The 20,759-nt window shown below is 30.0% G+C and overlaps 1 protein-coding gene across 1 annotated transcript; it reads left to right on the top strand.

Annotated features, from left to right (window-relative positions):
• The first annotated feature begins 296 nt into the window (after positions 1 to 296).
• Positions 297 to 1,487, top strand: LOC107905086 (probable glutathione S-transferase). Its single transcript, XM_016831661.2, has 2 exons — positions 297 to 857; positions 961 to 1,487. Exons 1-2 carry the CDS (start codon positions 537 to 539, stop codon positions 1,312 to 1,314), a joined length of 675 nt encoding a protein of 224 aa, XP_016687150.1. The 5' UTR covers positions 297 to 536; the 3' UTR covers positions 1,315 to 1,487.
• Positions 1,488 to 20,759: the final 19,272 nt, after the last annotated feature.

Raw genomic sequence — 20,759 nt, forward strand, 5'->3', positions numbered from 1 at the left:
ACCGGTTGAGGTGGAATATATATTTATATATAAAATACCGTCGTATTTAATTAATTATAAACTAATTGTATATTCAGTGAGAAAATAATCTGAACCTATATAATATAAAATATAAAATTGATTCAAGATTTTATAAATAAGAAGAAATATAATAATATTATTAACTTTAACAACCCATCTATTAAAATATCATTCCCGTGATCAATTAATAAAATTCATAAAACAGTGATTCAACTATATGTATAGGGTCAAAAAGATTTAATATTTAATATTTATTCGTTTATGAATATTGATTTACCGTATTTATTAGCGAATTTTAATAGTTACATTAAAAAGAAAAATTTAACAGTTTAATAATGTAAAAGAAATTATTAAAGATTTAAATAACTTTTTTTAATAATTAAATGATTTTTTATAATTTTTTAAATTGAGTTACTAAACGTAAATTTACTAAAAGGAATCTATATATATGTTTTCATATCTGCAATTAGTGATTAACTGATTAGCTTTCTTTAGTCAGTAGAATCAAGAAAATCATGGCAGGTGCTGCTGAAGATATGAAGGTGTTGGGGACAAAGCAGAGCATGTTTAGGCAAAGAGTTGTATGGGCACTGAAGTTGAAGGGCGTTGAATATGAGTTCATTGAAGAAGACCTTGTTCATAAGAGTTCATTGCTTCTGGCACTGAACCCAGTTCACAAAAAAGTTCCTGTACTCGTTCATGACGGAAAGCCCATTGCCGAATCCAAAATCATCCTCGAATACATTGATGAAACATGGAAAGAAAGGCCTTTATTGCCGGAAGATCCTCGGGAGAGAGCAAATGCTCGTTTCTGGGCTGCTTTTATTGATGACAAGGTGATGATATATATTGATTTCAATTTATGAACAAATTTAAGAAAAAAAAATCTCTTTTTTAACAATTAATTAAAATTTCATTATGAGAAACTTGTGGGTGTAGTTGATGGAAGCATCGAAGAAAGCATTTGTTTCGACCGGAGATGATAGAGCGAAGGCGATGGAGTCGACGATGGAGGGCTTAAAATTACTGGAACAAGAGCTTCAAGGAAAAAAATATTTCAGTGGAGACGACGGAATTGGATATCTTGATATCGTAGCGGGATGGGTTGCATATTGGTTTCAGTTTATTGAAGAAATTGGAGGTTTCCAAGTAATGGAGTCAACCAAATTTCCTTGTTTGGATGCATGGATCAAAAACTTTCTGCAAGTTCCGAGCGTCGAGCAAAGCCTTCCCTCACCCGATGAATTGCGCAATGTCTTCGGCGCAATTCGAATGGCTATGCAAATGAAATAATATAATTTTAAGTGTTCTTTTTTTTTTTAATGTTATTTGCATTTTTATCTTTTGTAGCGATAATTGGTGTTTGCGTGTTAGGCTACCGTATTTTTCTGTTTAATAATGAAAATGTTTTATATTGTGTTTTAAAGTCCATTTTGTGTTGAATGTATTGCTTTTGTGCCGTGATAGAAGATTTGTATTAATTTCATTTTCAGTTCACATTTAATTTTAAGTTCCAACGTTGGATAACCTAATTCAAAAAAAAAAGCACAATCCCCTTCTCTCCCATTTGATAAAAAATTTATTTTATATTCGCGTTATTATGTTATGGCGTTGATACTATCTTATGGTCCCTTGAACATGAGCATCTTCTAATTACCTAAGGTTTTTTCTTTTTCAATAAAGGGATTTTAATGCAAACAATTCAAAGAGAATCGAAAATGGAGTGGGGAAACACGTGTTATTGGGAGGAAGAAGAAGCTTAGGGTGTAGTCAGTCGCGAAGTTAATCAACCTTTAAAATGGATATTTTCTCATCTAGATTTTTTTTATAATTTAGAAAATTTTAAATTATTAATAATAAAATTACAGTTTAATTCTTTAAAAATTGCTAAAATTTTAATTTAATTCTTTAAAAATTATAAAATATAAACTATCAAAATAGTAAAATTATATCTTTATCCTATAAAAAGATACAATTGAATTTCCTTAAAAAAAACAATTCTTCAATGTGGTGATCTCTAAAGCTCATAGCATAGGTCCTACAACTGTTTTTTTTTAAATCAGACATTTCTAAAAAGATAAATCACAAACAAAAAAAAAAGAAAGAAAGAAAAAGAAAAAAATGCGACACGGGTTCAAAACCAGCAAAGTGGTAGGGAGGTCCCAAAAAAAAAAAAAACCCTAGCGCATCAATATCGAAAGCATGTCTTCCTTTTGAACTTTTCATTCATTTTGAATTTCTATACCACTAGGGCAGGAAAAAAAAACAAAGGAAATTTAGAGCATGATTGTGAATTAACTTCGATACCTAAAAGGGCCAAGTTTTAGTGTTCCAACTTTTTTATCTTAATTTAAGCACATATTATTACTCTCTTTTTTTAATTCAATAAGATTTGGCATATGTCGAATAGGAAATATGAATCTAGTTAACCATCTAAAAAATAATAATTGAAACTTTAATACAATCTTAAAAGAGGAGCTCTATATAATTGTTTGTACCACTAACAAAAGAAAATGAATTAGAAAGATTATGTAATAAGTTTTTATATTTTTTAAAAATTTAGAATTTAAGTCACGTGTTTTTATTTTTAAGAATTTAGTATCCTTATTTTTCATATTTTTAAAAGGGTAATATACAAAAATAGTTAATTTTGTTTGTCTCAGATTACATTTTAGTCACTTATGTTTGAAATATTACGTTTTAATCACTTATATTATTATTTTATTATGAAGTGATCACTCTACCATTAAGTTCCGTTATCTCTCTAACGGTAATTCTACGTGGCAGTCCAACTAGATTTTAAGTGCCAACTTGGATTTCTAAATGGGATGAAAATAGATTTTTAATTAAAAAATTAAATTAATTAAAATTTTTAAACCTAACCCTTAACTAAAAAAACTGTTCATATCCTCTTTTTAATTTTTCTTCCATCTCTTCTTTTTTTCAATGGGTTTTTTTTTTCTCATTTGACTGGAAAAACTATTATCAAGATCAAAATAGTTGAAATCAAATTGACTGCTTCCTAAAGATGGATTCAATGGAAGGTTCAAGTATGTCTTTTTTGTATTCCTCTATCTCTTTTCTTCAGTGCTGAAAAACAAAAGATTAGATTTTTTTATTGTTTAATGAAAACCCTAAATTAAAATTCTTGATATTTTCTTCTACTTTTTGAAATCGTTTGTAAACATGTATTTTATTTTGCGTCAGTAGACATCCCATAAAATACAACCAGAAACATATTTCACTCAAGCTAATTTTAAAATTTTCAGAAAACGGCTGTTACTTTCACAGTTCTTGAATAATTGGTTTCTCAATCAAATTTTTTTATCTAAATCAACTTGTATGTTCACAACCTCTTTGTGGGTATTCCAGACTATTCTTTCTTATTGTTGATTTCAACTATTTTTATCTTAATAACAGTTTTTCCAGTCAAATGAAAAAAAAAACCATTGAAAAAAAAAGAGACTGAAGAAAAATTAAAAAGAGGAGATGAACAGTTTTTTTAGTTAAGGTTTAGGTTTGAAAATTTTAATTAATTAAATTTTTTAATTAAAAATTTATTTTCATCCCATTTAAAAATCTAAGGGTGAGTTTGGATGGGCGGTGCGTTTAGCTGCGGTTAGTGTAAAAACAGTGGTAGTGGTGAGATTAAATACTGTAGTGATACTGTAGCGTGAGATAAAAAGTAAGCTAAACGCACCGCACCACAGTCAATCGCCCATCCAAACGAAGCCTAAGTTGGCACCTAAAATCTAGTTGGACTGCCACCTATAACTACCGTTAGAGAGATAACGGAACTTAACAGTAGAGTGATCACTTCGTAACAAAATAATAACATAAGGGACTAAAACATAACATTTTAAACATAAGTGGCTAAAATGTAACCTGAGGCGAACAAAAGTGACTATTTCTGCAGATTACCTTTTTAAAATTTAAGAATTTAAAAAGATTATTATTAATATTTTTTTTGTTAAATTCAAGTTTATAACAATACTATTTTTTTAATTTCATGATTATTAAGTGGGTAGTTTTCTTATTTCAAAATATCACACCAAGTTAAAAAAAAATTAATGATATTAACAATTAAACTTAAATTTAAAATCTAATAAATAAAAAAAACTAAATTCTTAAAAATAATAATATGGAGATTAAAAATTCATTTACTGCATATTTTAATCCAATTTGATAATGTAGGAGAACACTACAAGAAAATAGACTTTTAGCGGCGCTTTTTTTAGCCTTTAGCGGCACTTTTGAAAACGCCGCAGAAAATGCAATTAAAGGCAACGCTGCAAAAAATTGGTGGCGTTTATTTAAAAAAACGCCGCTAATTTTGGCATATTTGAAATATATTTTTTTCACCAATATAGAGCCCTTCCTGCATTAAAATCCAACCAAATATAGTATAAAATGCAGCCAAAAACAGTAAATTTAGCATAAAAATACAACCAAAAACATTAATTCTAAAGCATACTTCAAATTTAACGAAAGATATATGATATAATTAAAAATTTAACGAAAGATATATGATATAATTAATAAATAAAGTATAATTTAAAATATTCTTACAATAATGTTAAACGTGATAAAGTTAAAAACATTCTTAAAATGAGAAAACTAATGCCTAAGATGGCGGCTTTTGCGATTGCTGAAACATCTGCATCATCTGCTGAAGCTGTAGCTGGAGGTCATCGTACTTTTTGCTCTGCTCTGCTGCCATCACTGCTGCCACTGCCTCCCTCGCTGCTGCTGTTGCCTCCCTCTTTGCTGCCTCCGCTCTAAGTTGTTGCTGGAGTTCTTCACATTTTCATTGAACCTCGGCAATTTGCTCAACCGTGTTCGCTTGCATCTGAGCCATCTGGTCTCTTAACCTCTGAACTTCAGCTTGAGCTTGACTTCCGGAAGGCATGTATTACTGGGAGCCGGATCCAAAATATTGGGTCGGGGTAACACCAGATCCTTGAAATCGAACCCGACTGTACTTTTCAGGACCCAAAACTTCAGTGATAATTCTGTTATCAATGTTCTCAAGATTAACAGAACTATCAGTTGAAGCAATCGCTTCATATTCCGCCTTCTTCTCCTTTAGTTTCTCCTAAAAAATCAATTAAATAGTTAGAAACGAAATATATAATAAAAAGGAATGCAACAAAACTTAACATTATTTAAAACTAGTAATGATGAATTGAATTAAACAATTATAATTAAACAATTATAATTAAACAATTATAATTAAACATTATAAATATTTAGAATAAATCATGTAACACCCCTATCCCGTATCCGTCGCCGGAATAGGTAAAGGGGCATTACCGGACTTGAAACTCATATCCGTACAGTAAAAATTTTAAATATTTTTTTTATTATTTTTATTTTATTTTATTTTTATAAAGAACGTTCCTTTAGGTAAATACTAAAGACAGCCAGGGATACAATTTAACTGCTATAAGTACACATTCAAAAGATGCCATTTTCGCATGGCTTATATACATTAACCAAAATATTCTTCGGCCACTGGTCTATTCTTTACATGCCATAAAATAATTCAAAACATAACAGTAACAAGCAGTGGATAGTGATAGTGTGACTAGTTGCTGACGATCCCCGAGCCTGTAGCTTCCAAATGAGATCTATAAAACAGAGGAAACAAAGTAAACGGAATAAACATTACAATGCTTAGTAAGTTTTAAGCAGTGTCAACAGCTAACAATCAAATTATAACATAGTTGTTCGTATTTTTATTTCACTCTTCCTTCGGGCATACCATCCCTTTACCGAATATGCCCATCTCATCATATATAATAGACAGATAAATTCTCACTTGATAGTGATCTCTTATAAGCATAGGTACATTACATATTTTCACCTAACTTTCCACATTGACCAAACGCACAATAATCATAGAACAGTCTTATTGCTTTACTCACATATGCATCACATAACGACCTTGTGATTTAGTCCAAATCAAGCTTAAATATAATCTCAAAATACATACCTGACCAGCTTAATGCATTGAGCGTATTTATTACCAATTATTACTGTGGAGTCGTATAATCTTATGCTTTACTCGAATCTTCAGCGACACCTTTAGCTCGAATAGTCCCCACACATAGTCATCGGGTCTTACCCGGACATAATCTCCACACGTAGTCATCGGGTCTTACCCAGAATATATTTCCAAGTTTCATGTACATTTAATCACATGTTACAACATTCACATCGACTGTCATATTTGTAATTCATTTGCCTCATCAAATATCTAATAATACACACCTTTCACATTTGGTCATTCGGCCACAATATACACACATCTCCTACATATTTCACACTAGCCATTCGGCTTTACCACATATACATATCTCATACATATTTCACATTAGCCATTCGGCTTTACCACATATATACATTTCTCATACATATTTCACATTAGCCATTCGGCTTTACCACATATACATATCTCATATATATTTCACAGTAGCCATTCGGCTTTGCCACATATACATATCTCATATATTTTTCACAGTAGCCATTCGGCTTTACCACATATACATATCTCATATATTTTTCACAGTAGCCATTCGGCTTTACCACATATACATATCTCACACATATTTCACATTAGCCATTCGGCTTTACCGCATATACATATCTCATATATTTTTATCTTGTACATCAATTTCAGCAATAGCTTATAAGCAACTCAAATAGTTTCATCAATGTTTACAACAAATTCACATATTCACTACAAGCTGTTTTCCTGAGCAATAGTCACTAAATTATTTATAACTGGAGCTACAAAACTCAAAATCAATTGTCATTAATTTTCCCTGAATATAGACTCATATATATTCTATCCATAAAATTTTCAGAATTTTAGGTTTGGCCAATCAATACCAGATTTTTCTTAAAGCTTCCCCTGTTTCACTGTTTGACTAATCTGACCACTCTTCACTACGAATCAAATTTCTCATTGTACAGAATTCAAAATATGTTCTATTTGATTTCATTTGAAACTAGACTCATTAAGGAGTCTAAGTATATAATTTTTATCTTATAACCATTTTTGTACAAATTATAATGATTTTCTAAAAACAGAACAGGGGATTTTGGAGTCATTCTGACGCTGTCTCACACAACTTTAAATATCTCTTTATAGGAAATTTCTTTGCTTACACGGTCTCTTACTAGACTAATTAAGATTTGATTACATATTTTATTCAGCCTATAATTCCACACCAACAATTTATAGTGATTTTCTAAAATCACGTTACTGCTGCTGTCCTAAGCAAATTATTACAATTTGCTCTTAAATTTCCAAGTCCAAACACTTATGAACTTACCATTTGAGTTTAAGACATATCATGGCCACATCATATCTTATTAAATCAACTCATTATGTCCTATTATGATTGAATTTACTCAACGTTTAATCACTTAAAACTTACCTCGGAAGTGGTCGACGACTAGATATCCACGGCTATTCGTTTACTTTCTCTTTTCCCTTATCCGACTTTGATCCTCTAAGCTCTTGAGCTAAATCAAACAATCTACTTCCCAATCAAACACAATCACACGGCATCCATATACATTTTAGAACCATTCTTAACATATTTACTACTCATTTACAAACAAAATACTCATATCACATTTATAAAACTACCTTTCATAAACACTATGTATAAATATGCATTTCTTCACTATTTACTAAGTCAAGCCAAACCACATAATTTATTAATCGTTAATATATATATACAGCATTAACAACTTCACTTAAGCTTAAGTATAAAATTTGGTCTTACCAAATTTTGCACATTTTACCAAAATAATAACTACCAATTTTACACATAAGTGCCGAATCAAATCATACCATAGTTACAATATCACTTGACTAATGAAATATCCAAAATATCAATCTATCATTTACCAAATTCATAAACCACATATAAGGCACATTTTAAACTCAAGCATGTAACTTAACAACTTAACCATTAGTTGCCGAACCACAAACAAAACATATCATAGGCATGTAAAAACATATTTTACCAGTTGATAGCCAAGTATAAATATACAACCCTTTACCATTTCCAAAATACATATGCATGGCCAACCTTTTAACCATATATTCGGTCATAAAATTTATTCTTTAATAATTCAACCAATTTCACAATTTAAATAAAAACTAATTGCATCATTTATAACCGTACCTAAATGAACATCAAATAGTATACAAAACATATTCATACGTTAATATCTCAAACCTTACCTTAACAACCAATATGCAAGATATCACATATACATAACTTAGCTTATGAAAGCATATGTATTATATCATAAACACATCTTTTACCAATTACCTCACTTAAGCCAAATTTTATAATCAACCACAAAAAAAATATACCACAAATCATACTCCCAAAATGAGCTACTTCCATGGCCGATTATATTTCATCATTAACATATCTCATTTTCGAATCATATAATCAACATCACAAACACATCACCAAAACACAAATCATACCTATCATATAACAAGCATAACAAAATAAACCAACCATGTCAAATATAACCATAATTTGATCAAACCTTGAAACCGAACTTAACAAAATAAACAAGCCATTGAATGATTATAACTTGAACTAACCACCTTCTTTATACATAATTTTCCAAGAATTTCAAGGTACTTACCTCTTCCAAACCTCCTCCAAGCCGAACATGAAGCAAGAGAACTTCTCTCTTCTTCCTTCCTCAAGTCACGGCAAAATGGGGGAGCAAGGATGAAACAACTTTGGTTTCTCCTCCCACTCCCCTCATTTTTTTATTATTCTTCCCACAACATATTAACACAAAAGGTTTATAATATGTTTTACCCCATAGCATGGCCGGCCACTAGCTCAAATTTTGGGTAATTTGACATGCAAACCCTTCATTTCTATAACATGCATTAATAGGCCACTTTACATTTGCCTAGCACATTTCTAAACTTTCTCACATAAGTCCTATTTAATAAAATTCACTTACAATTAACAAAATTCAAATATGAAATTTTCACACATGCATATATACATATAATAAGCATCAAATATGACGGTTAATTATTTTTATGACTCGGTTTTGTGGTCCCGAAACCACTTCCCGACTAGGGTCACATTAGGGGTGTCACAAATCAAATATTATTAAGTAAATATACCATAATTTCTCCAGCTTCGGATGTCATAGGAGATCCATCTTTCTTCCTATGCGTAATCTCAAAAAGCTGAAGGCGTCCAACTTTTTGTCCAGATTTGACTTCCTACAATATAGTAGTAAAAATATTATTTAATAGTAGAAAGTTATTAATATTTGAAAGAATTAATAAATTCATAATACCTCGGCCTCAGCTACAGAAGCAAAATTTCTCGACCCTGCCGTGTGCGTGAATTTTTGTTTTTGCCTGCTGGTTGCTCCAACTCGCTCACGGTCCTATATAATGAAATTATTATTACGTATATAGTAAACACTATATATAAGAGTTTGAAAATATGCAATACCTCTCCTTTCTTTGAATTCTAGAATCTAACCGCATCTTCCCATTGGTACCTCAGCATTCCCGGCGGGACATTTCTCAATTTTTCCTCGAGGCTTATGTCTTTCTTAAAATAATGTTTTTTTAAAGTGCTTTTATTGTCTCTCCATTTTTTACCCAATGCCTTCTTGATATAATCATCGGAGACTTCTAAAGCAAATCTCTCCTAAAAAAACACAAGTTTAGAATGTAAATATAAATGAAACTTAAACCAAAGTATTATAAATTACATTCACAGTTTGTTACCTTAATATTAGCGAGAGCCTGATTTTTGTTGCTATCAGGCATGTGATGCCACGATTCGTAGTTGATGGGCAACATATTGCCATTTCGTGCTAAAATGCCCAAATAGCCTGCTAAAAGTCGAGCTTCAGATCCAACAGGCTGACCATGAGGATTTCTACTTACTTTGACACGCTCGACAGGATCTAAGTCGTATAAATCTCTAAGCAGCGTACGTCCTCTAACTTTGCGCGTCCCACCACTTTCAGCTGAAAAATGATATACTATTATTATATTAAAATTGACAAAAAATTAATAATAAAAGTCAACACATGGAAAATGAACTTAACATTACTTTAAAATTCTTCAGGCTCGTCAAGTGTCTCCGGCACATTCGAAGATCCAACAACTGTCTGCTATTCACTATTTGCTTCTTCCGAATTTGGAGTATTCTGGACAATACTTAAATCTCGTAATCTTCTTCTACGCATTTTTCCTGCAATACACATAAAATAGTTAAATTTTTAGTAACAAATTACAACAATAATAGTACATATAAAATAGTTAAATTATATATCATGACCAAGATTAAAATTATAATAGTACATATAATTATTTATCTTATGTAAATTATGTAAGATATGATACGTCATTATGTATTATGTAAGTTATGTAAATTATGTAAGTTATTTATCTTATGTAAATTATGTAAGATATGATATATATTTATGTATTGTGATTGTGTTGATGGAAAAGCACAAGGGAAGTGAAGAATTGGTCATTGGATTAAATTTACAAGTTTAGGGTTAATTATTTATTTTGAATTAATTTCATCATATGTGGTCAAGAATGATTATTTAATTAGGTAATTTAAAAATAAAATAAAAGTAGAGAAAATATTTTTCGTGATTAAAATAAAATAAAATAAAATATTTAAAATAAAATTTTAAATACAATTTAATTTAATTAGGTAATTTAAAAATAAAATAAAAGTAGACAAAATATTTTTCCTGATTAAAATAAAATAAAATAAAATTTTTAATACAATTTAATTTAATTAGGTAAATTAAAATTAAAATAAAAGTAGACAAAATATTTATCGTGATTAAATTAAAATAAAATAATATCTTCAAAATAAAACTTTAATTACAATTTAATTTAATTAATAAGGTTAATTAGCCTTTTATACATAGTAAGCTTAATAAGGTTCATGTGTATAAGAAAGTTTTACATAAGTATGTAGTTGCAAGCAGTAAAGGATGTGCAAGGCAAGGCTACTATGTCCGTGCATTGGGCTGTGTTGGTAGAATTGATGACAGTCATCTACATATTTACAATTTCGGAATTGTACTAAATTATCTAAATTCAATAATTCAATTTATTATTTAAAGATTAAAAAAAATATAGTTGAGCATGAACTAAACTTGAAAATAGTTATTGGGTTCGTTTTACATTTCATGTTTAATGTTTGCGATTATCTATTTTAACAATATATACTAAATTTAAATATTAAATGTATATAATAATAAGCGAAATCCATTACACTTGAATATAAAATTATTTAATTTTACAATATTAAAATTTATAAATTTCAATTCAAGCACACCTAACTTTGATAGTATGGTTAAATCCAAGCAGTGGGCATAGACATCAAATCACACTGCGACTGCCATTGAAAAACTTGTTTGAATTAGGGGGTCAAATAATAGAGACAGAAAATTAGTCAATTACAAATTAAAAGGTAGAAACAAATGCAAAATTTTTAATGTTATATTAAAAGACAGTAATTGTTGGGTTTTAAATATTATGGTTTAAAGACATTAATTTTCTACTCGTTCTAGGAGCCATGTCCGGTCATACTGGTTGGGTTTGCCCAAATTTAAAAATAATCAAGTTCACCATCAAATTGAAAAGTGGAAACAGGTTAAAATTACAGGGCAATTGATAGCATTGGATCCTCGAAATTCAATTTGAATGTTAGTGCAAACTTTTCCCCCAAATTAAAAAAAATCCAAATCCACCGTAAAATTGAAAGGCGGAAGGTGGATTCATATTGCTAAGAATTAGATAATTGAAATTACCTTTGATGAAATACTCGGAAGAAGGCCAACCTCGTACGGTGGTGGACAAGGACTCCTCCGGGGTCAAACGATTAGCTAATTTCTCAACAATCTGAGCAAGGCCGTATGACTGCGACGTGGGATGAGGATTTTCCGAAAGAGTAATTCTTCAAAAGAAAATTACAAGCACAATTAGTGTTGGATGTCATTCATTCTATCCATAGAAAATAAGGAAGCACCCAATTCCAAGAAGACAAGCACCTTTGAGGAAACACTTAAAAAATCCCACACTTCATGTTGTTCAGCCACATTGGGTATAGACAATAGATCCTGTAAAGAGGTGGCTTAGTTGAAGAAACAGGTTCAAAAGTAACCATCCTAAAAAAATGAAAGACTAGGACATAAAGTACTTGCAGATATTTGTCAAGATGAATGCACCGCTGATGAACAAAAGCTTCCTATGTGCTTGATGAAAATATCCTTTTGGGGGGCAAATGTAATGAATAATTGGGAATTTCTTTCAGATGTCGATGCAACCGTTCAAAATTTCTATATCTTCAGTTTAAAAAGAGAAAGAGAAGATTAATTATTAAAGAAGAAAAAAATCAAATTCTCAGAGCTTCATTTTGTTCTCTTGAGATCAATACATTGCGGTTTAAACTTTGGCACATAACAGGGACACTATCCAGCAAAATAGCTTTGGCACATAAAATATCTTAAATATGCAAACATTTCGACCTTTTTCTTTTTTCCCGAAACTTACTTAAACATACACTAAACTTACTTAAATATGCATGTCCTATTTTGTTTTTCTAACTTAGTTATTTACTATATTGATTTATTCTTTTATTATATAAAAAGGCATGCCAACTTTTATTTTGGAATTTATAAATTAGTGTACAAAATAATAATTCAGCATCAAATCTTCTCACAAAAGAAAGAAAAAACAAAATACTAATAGTAAAGCCTTAATTCCTTCAAGCCTTTTTCTTTAATTAGACATCTTTTTCAATACTGGTCTGGTGTTTTTTTTTTTGGTTTAATAAGATTAATTTTTTCCAGATTGAGATGGCATTCTAATAATTCTATTCTGTTGATGTAGTGCTTCTGTGTTAATGCACACACCACTTATTGACTTAATCAAAGTTCTAGTTTTAGATTTAGGCCATAGATGTTGCACCCAACATTGTAAGTTGCAAATTAATGACTAACTACTTGTAACACGGCAGTGACAGAGAACAGTTAAAACCCAAAATTAGAAGGCCACCATTTGTTTAAATTTAGCTATAAAAAGTACCAATCTTTCCAGCAGGAGCTATATACTGTCATGACCTCAATGAGGGCCTTAATAATCTTCAAACATTTTGAATGTTTTTACATCCAACTTTTGCACTCCAAAAACAAAACTTCTACTTTTATGTGTGTTGATTGTGATGATTATTATTATTATTTTGGTTCTATTGTTGATTGTGATTTTGAATTTTTGACACACTACAAAAACACTACCAATATGGTACAGTTGTATTTGTAATTTTCCTTTTGGATTTTAGAAATTATTAATATTATAAAAAAATACAAATTTATTAAATATGGATACAATATAAATACATGAATCGTTTGTGATTTTTTTATTTTTAAATTTCTTTTGAGATTTTATAATCTTCTCTCTAAAACACTTTTTGACATCTACTTTGTTTTACTTACTGTCAATCCTACTGATGGAAAACACCAACCTCCAAATTCCTTTCTTCTTGAGCAAGCACCAAAAACAACAAAGCCTCCCACCCCCCTAAGAAAAGCCTTCCATTACCTGATTAATATATCTATATATCTTTGCTAATTTTTCCAATAATATATATGAACTGAAGTCATAGATATGCTGATCATATGTATATTTATATCATACCTATAATAATAATAAAAAAGTAATATATATCGAAATTATGTTTAAGCAATCCTCCCCACTCCATTACCAACCCCCAACTTTCTCCTATATTTTGCTGTTATTTCCTATTAGATATTAATGATTTGACATGAGTACTAGTTTTAGTTATAGCCCCCTCGTGTGTGCACAAGAATTTCAGGCCACTTCTACCATATATTTCACACAATCATAACATTTCCTCTTCCATTTGTAGCTTTGTTGAGTGGGGCATCCTACTTACTTCTCTTATCACCACAACTATTTCATGTATTTAAATAAGTCGCAAACATCACATAAATCAATTAAATTAAGTTGGAATATTATAAATAAAGAAAAAAATATTAGAAAAATTTTGAGTCTTATTTAAGAATTCAATTTAACTTAATTTTGAATTTAATTAAAATTTAATGTGACTATTAAACAAGAAAGAATATCATATCAAAATATATTCATGTATGCACATGCAGCTACATATATTTATGATGGGAAATGATGTGGATTTTCAAGCAGTTGGATAGAAATGGACGTGAGAGTAGATTCATGTGCAAACGTTTGGGAGGTACCTGACAGGCATTTACAACCAGCTGCTAATGTTGACATTTCTCTTCCATGTATAAAGTTTTTGCCTGCCATTTTAATTAAAATAAAATACAGCTCCACTCAGTACAAAACTGAATCAAGCAACACAAACCCAGATAAGAAACTTGAATGAACTTAGAATATAACATAGCAAATAACGAAAATAACCAGTCAAATTGAAATCTGAAGCAGAAAAGAAATATGCTTTTCCTTTGAACCCAAAAATTATCGAGGAGATGAGCAGAGAAGAACTTACAGGTGTAAACGAAAAAGGAAAAAGTGGTTTTTTTCAGATGTCGAATTGGGGAATTTTAGAGATGAGCAGATGAGAAGAGAAGAACTTACAGGTGAATTTTAGAGATTTCAAACTGGGGAAGAAAGGGTTTTTTTCGGATGTCAAATTGGGGAAAAACTTCCTTTGAACCCAAAAATTATCGAGGAGAGGAGCAGAGAAGAACTTACAGGTGTAAACGAAAAAGGCAAAAGGGGTTCTTTTCGAATGTCGAATTGGGGAATTTTAGAGATGAGCAGATGAGCAGAAATGAGCAGAGAAGAACTTACAGGTAAATTTTAGAGATTTCAAACTGGGGAAGAAGGGGCTTTTTTCGGATGTCAAATTGGGGAAAAACAAGTGATAATTCTTTAGGGATTTCGGACTAAGGAAAAGAGGGGAACTGGGGAGACTTTGACAAAATTTCTATGTGTTATCGTGTGTAAAAATGAAGACAACAAAACGACAATGTTTTGACAAACATAATTTAACGTTTGCGGCGTTTTTGCAATAGCGCCGCTAAAAGGGTAAGCTATTGCGGCATTTCAAATAAACGCCACTAATAAACTAACAAAACGACGACGATTTGAACTGAACAAAATAATAGTAGCGGCGTTTATACACAAGCGCCGCTAACTCCAAACCTATTGCGACGCTTCACAAAAAACGCCACTAATAAATCCTACAAAACGGCGTCGTTTTGTTTAAAACATATGCTCTTTTGCGGCGTTTTTATAAAAAGCGCCGCTATTGTATACCTTACGCCGCTAATTCCTTTAAAATTTAAAATTATTTAATATATAATTTAAAAACAATATAAATTAAAAAATCACTTATTTACCCAAAAAACTTTAAAATTATTTTAAATAATAGTATTTTAATTTTTTTATTTAAGTAAATAATTTTTTAAAATTTAACTAATAGTTAAAAGAATTAGATAAAATTTGTAATCTTCAAAATTATTGAAAATTTGAAATCTTTAAAATTTGAAATTATTTAATATATATAAATTAAAAAAAGCAGTCATATACCCAAAAAAACTGTAAAATTATTTTAAATAATATTATTTCAAATTTTAATTAATTTTTTTAACATTAATTATCCTAAACCCTAAACCCATAACCCATGTCTCCTTAATGCCTTAACCCCTAAACCCCTAAACCCATAACCCCCAACTCATAGCCCTTAGACCCTTAACCCCTAAACTTTAAACCCTAAACCATGTACCCTTAACCCTTAACCCTTGACCCTTAACTCCTAGACCTTTAACCTTTAACCCCTAAATCTCTAAACCTTAACCCTTGAACCATAAATCATAATCCCGAAGTCCATAACCCATAGTCCATAAACCTTGAGATATTAACTCATAAACCATAAACCCCTAAACCTTAAACCCTAAACCCATAATTCATAAACCTTAAAATATTAACTCATCATAAACTATAAACCCTAAACTATATACCTAAACCATAAACCTTAAACTATAATGATAAGTAATTCAATATTTTCAAATTAATATTATCCTTTTTATGATTATAGAATAATTTATTTAATATATAAATTGACAAACAATCAGTCATATAACAAAAAAGCTTTAAAATTATTTTAAATGATAGTATTTTAATTTTTTCATTTTTAACATATATTTTTATATGTTTTTATTTTCAAAATTTTTCTACGTGTCATTATTTTTTCTCGAAGAAGTTAAATATTCAATTAAAAATAATTTAATTAATATAAAAAACCAATAAAATGTTTTTGTGGCACTTTTTGAAAAAACGCCGCTATAAATAGAGCAATAGCGGTGTTTTTCAAAAAGCGCCGCTACAGATCTAAGCATTAGCGGCGTTTTTCAAAAAAGCGCTGCTATAGATTTGAGCATTAGCGGCGTTTTTCAATAAGCGCCGCTATAGATCTGAGCATTAGCGGCGTTTTTCAATAAGCGCCGCTATAGATCTAAGCATTAGCGGTGTTTTTAAAAATGCGTTGCCATAGATCTGAGCATTAGCGGCGTTTTTAAAAAAGCGCCGCCATATATCTGAGCATTAGCGGCGTTGTTCATAAAGCGCCACTATAGATATGAGCATTAGCGGCGCTTTTGGCAAAACGCCGCTAATAGCACTAAAGGTCAACGTTAAACGACGACGTCCTACTTTACTGTTTGCGGCGTTTTTACTTCAAACGCCGCTAAAAATGCCGTGAAAAACCTGTTTTGCTGTAGTGAAAACGAAAAAAATAGAGAAAAGTCTTAGAATGATTCTCATAAGAAAAACTTGTAAATCACTAAAACGCATAGACAAGTTTGTAGATTGAAGTAGAGAAGTGGATTTTCCAGTCATTTTGATTTATTTTGAGCTAAGTTCATGTCTTAACATTTTCTTTGTTAATTATGTAGATATTTATAGATAGATAATTATAGTTTAATATAAAAGGTGTGATATTAAGCCAATAAAAGGCATGACCAAAAATGGTTGTTTAAATGAAGGTTTAGTAGTAGAGTTTGCTAGCATAACATTGGTTCTTTCATCATGGTGGGAAATATGAAATTTACAGTATAATGATGTTGAATAGTTCATGTTTATTTAAGGATGATGTCTCTCGGAGTGGCCACCTTATTGATGGAAATAAATGTTGTCACTAAATTTAGTATATCATGTAATGTGAAATGTGAATTACCATTGTACTATAAACATACATTTGATTATTGAAATGTGATTTATAATAATGTCTTTATAACTTAGTCAAATGGTGAGGATACAGTTGACATGTCAATGAGAGATTAGATGTGCGCTTGATTTAGAAGATTATGTTTATTTGCCTTGTGACAAAGCTTTAAGGTGCATTATGGATCTAAATCTAAGTGTTTGGATGGATGCGCTCTTAAAAAAATATTTAAGGTGTTCGGTTTGGCTTTTATTTTGCCAAGGGTTAGGATTCATTACTTTATGAACAAAGTTAGGTTGAAATTGAATAAATTATTCTTAAAAGTGTTTAAATTTTATATTATGCATACTTGTGCATACAAGGTAATTTTTTATAAACATGTCAATTATGCAAGAAAATTATCTAAATTCATTATATGATGAATTCTAATCTTATTTTTGTGATGCTATACCTGATGACATGTAGAATTTTTACTCAATGGCTAGTTGTGAGTAAATCAAGGTATGTATTCTGATTTACCTTACTAAGTTTTATGTTTAACGCATTATTGTTTTTTTTTCGCGTAGATTAACTTGATTTATTAAGTCCCTGTTTTTAAGGGTGGATTGCATTTTAGTCCATCTATTGAAAAAATGGATAAATTAGTTCTTATACATTTTGAATTGTGGAAATTAGTACCTCCGTTAAAATTTATCTATTAAAAGATGATGTGGAATGGTAAACTCATACTAAATTTTTTTATGGGTAAACTATAAAAATGTACTCATACTAAATTTTTTATGGGTAAACTATAAAAATGTCACCCAACTACGCCTTTCATTCTATTTTGGTCACTCTATTATTAATTTTTTTATTTAGTCACTAAATTTTTTGAAATTAAGTATTTAATCACTTTGAGCTGATGGAGGCTTTTTTTATTGGTCTAGTAACAAAATTAGATCTCCAATGTTTACACATTCTATCAATTTGATCCTAAATATAAAAAATTAGCCCTCAATGTTTACAAAAAAATTCAATTTTAATTCTATTCTAAAAATTTAATAAATTTGGCCCTCAACAGTTACAAAATTTTTCAATTTAGTCGTAATTCTAAAAAAATTAAAAATATAAAAAAATCATTTTTAATCTTTTATAACCCATTGGCTTACCTATGTGAGATATTAAAATAAGAAAAAGAGTACCCTTTTTTAAGTCACTTGTAGCAATTTCTTTTACTATTATTTAGGTTTCACACTGGATCGAGCCAATTGATTTGGAACCTATTTGAAATAATTGGTTACATTATTACCTAGCCATATAATGTTTTTAATGCTTTTATCTTCTTTTGGATCTTAAATTTTTTTGTGTTTTATCCCAACCTTTTAGAGTTCTTTTGCAAATGACTTGAAAGACGATACTCTTTTTCTTATTTAATATCTTACATAGGTTCGTCGATGGGTTATAAAAGGTTAAAAATGATTTTTTTAAATATATATAGGATTTTTAGAGTTAGGACTAAATTGACAATATTAGTAAATGTTGAGGGCTAAATTTATTGATTTTTTTTAGAATTAAAACTAAAATGAAAAAAATTGTAAACATTGAGAGATAAATTTGTTGAATTTTTTTATATTTAGGATCAATTTGATAGAATGTGTAAATAGTATAGGGCTAATCTTGTTACTACTCCAATAAAAAAAAGCTCATATTAGGTCAGATTGACTAAAATATTTAATTTTGAAAAGTTTAATGTCTAAATTGAAAAAAATAATAGTTGGGTGACCAAAATAAAATGAAAGGGATAGTTGGGTGACTATTTTTTATAGTTTGCCTATTAAAAGTAATTTTCAGCATAAATTTAATGTTCCACAAAATCATTTAACAGATAAAATTTAATAGAGGAGCTAATTTGCATGTTTCGAAATGTGCAAGGGCTAATTTGTCCATTTTTTCAGTAGAGAGGTCGAAATGCAACCTGCCCCTAAGTATAGGGGTTTTCCTAGTACTTTTACTTGAAACTATTTTGAATTGTTTTATAATTGCCTTATTATGTCAGTCTTGTTTAATGAAATCTTTTTTTGGTTAAAGGTTAAATGTTGAGCAGGAAGAGTTTTACTGTACATGTTTACCCTTGAAGCATACTGTTCATGTTTACCCTTGAAGCATACTACTCTACTGTTTTGTTTAAAGGTGTTTCAGAATGAATTTTAGGTGTTAAGAACTCAAAATTTTGGTCCCCTGCACCTAGGGTTGTTACCCATGGTGTAGGTATCAATTTCAGCTTAGGTAAGGCAAAAATTCATCATAGGTGCTTAGAGTTCAGTACCCTTGTCAAGGTATTCCATTGTATATCTTTACAAATATTACAACTAGGTCTGTTAAACTTGTAGTATATCATATTTCTATATCTATTTGAAATTTTCTTCTACCTCGATGCACACACACCAAGGCACGATCACCTTCCAAGCTAGATCCACATTGTGGAAGATAAACTTCATTATGTGAACTTATGGTGACATCTTTTGCAGGTCTAGTAATTCTTTCTTAGTTAATATGACCAAGTTTCAGATGCAAAGGCATGCCCCATTAATGAGAAGTTTTAAGTCTTTTATTCAATAATTCAATTTCAAGCAGTCTGTACATCTTTGGTTTGATAAAATAGAGATTATTATTCATCCATCCATTACAGATAATAGTATGATTTCTAAATATTGCAACACTATTATTAAAATGTCACAGTCAAGCAGTCTTTAGATAAGCATACAATAGAAATTAAGTTTCTTTTGAAACTTGGGACATAGAAAATGTCTTTCAAAATAATCTTCCTAAAATTATCAAAATAAAGATGTACATCTCCCACTGCTTCAACTTCCACACTTGTACCGTTTCCGGTTCACAATGATAGACTTGTAATGCCCCAAAAATTGGTATATCTGATTTGTTAAATTTCATCATTAATAAGTATTTACTTCTGTGGTTAAGGGCTTTGATTGTGTGTTTGAGGTCATGGGTTCAAATATCTCTTTTGGGAAAAATTCAATTATTTTTGTTCCTTCTCTTATCTCTATTTGTTTGGCTTAAGTATTGTTTTTGATCAAGTTGTGACAGAATGAGCATGTTGGTTTTAAAGTAAGGTGTCAGCTTACCCTGTGGTCTTGTGTTCAAATCTCTACATGAGCAAAGTGGCAAAATTTTTGCTATTTCTGTTTGAGCCAACCATGTAGTGGTTGTGATTTAATTGAATTATGTATGTGGGGAAATCAAATAAGATATCAGAATTTTGATATTGTTAAGATTGTGTTGTGTTAAAAAAATATATCTAACTATTATTTTATTTATTTTATTTTATTTTCTCCAAGAATCTCTTTTCTTTTTCACGTATCTCACATTCTCCCTATTCCCCTTTTTCTACCTTTTTTTTTTCTTCTTTCTTTGTTCGGCCATAATATATTTTCTTTCTCCCTTGTTGGTTCCTAT

This window comes from Gossypium hirsutum, chromosome A13 (genome assembly GCF_007990345.1).
Source record: "Gossypium hirsutum isolate 1008001.06 chromosome A13, Gossypium_hirsutum_v2.1, whole genome shotgun sequence".
NCBI lineage: Eukaryota > Viridiplantae > Streptophyta > Magnoliopsida > Malvales > Malvaceae > Gossypium > Gossypium hirsutum.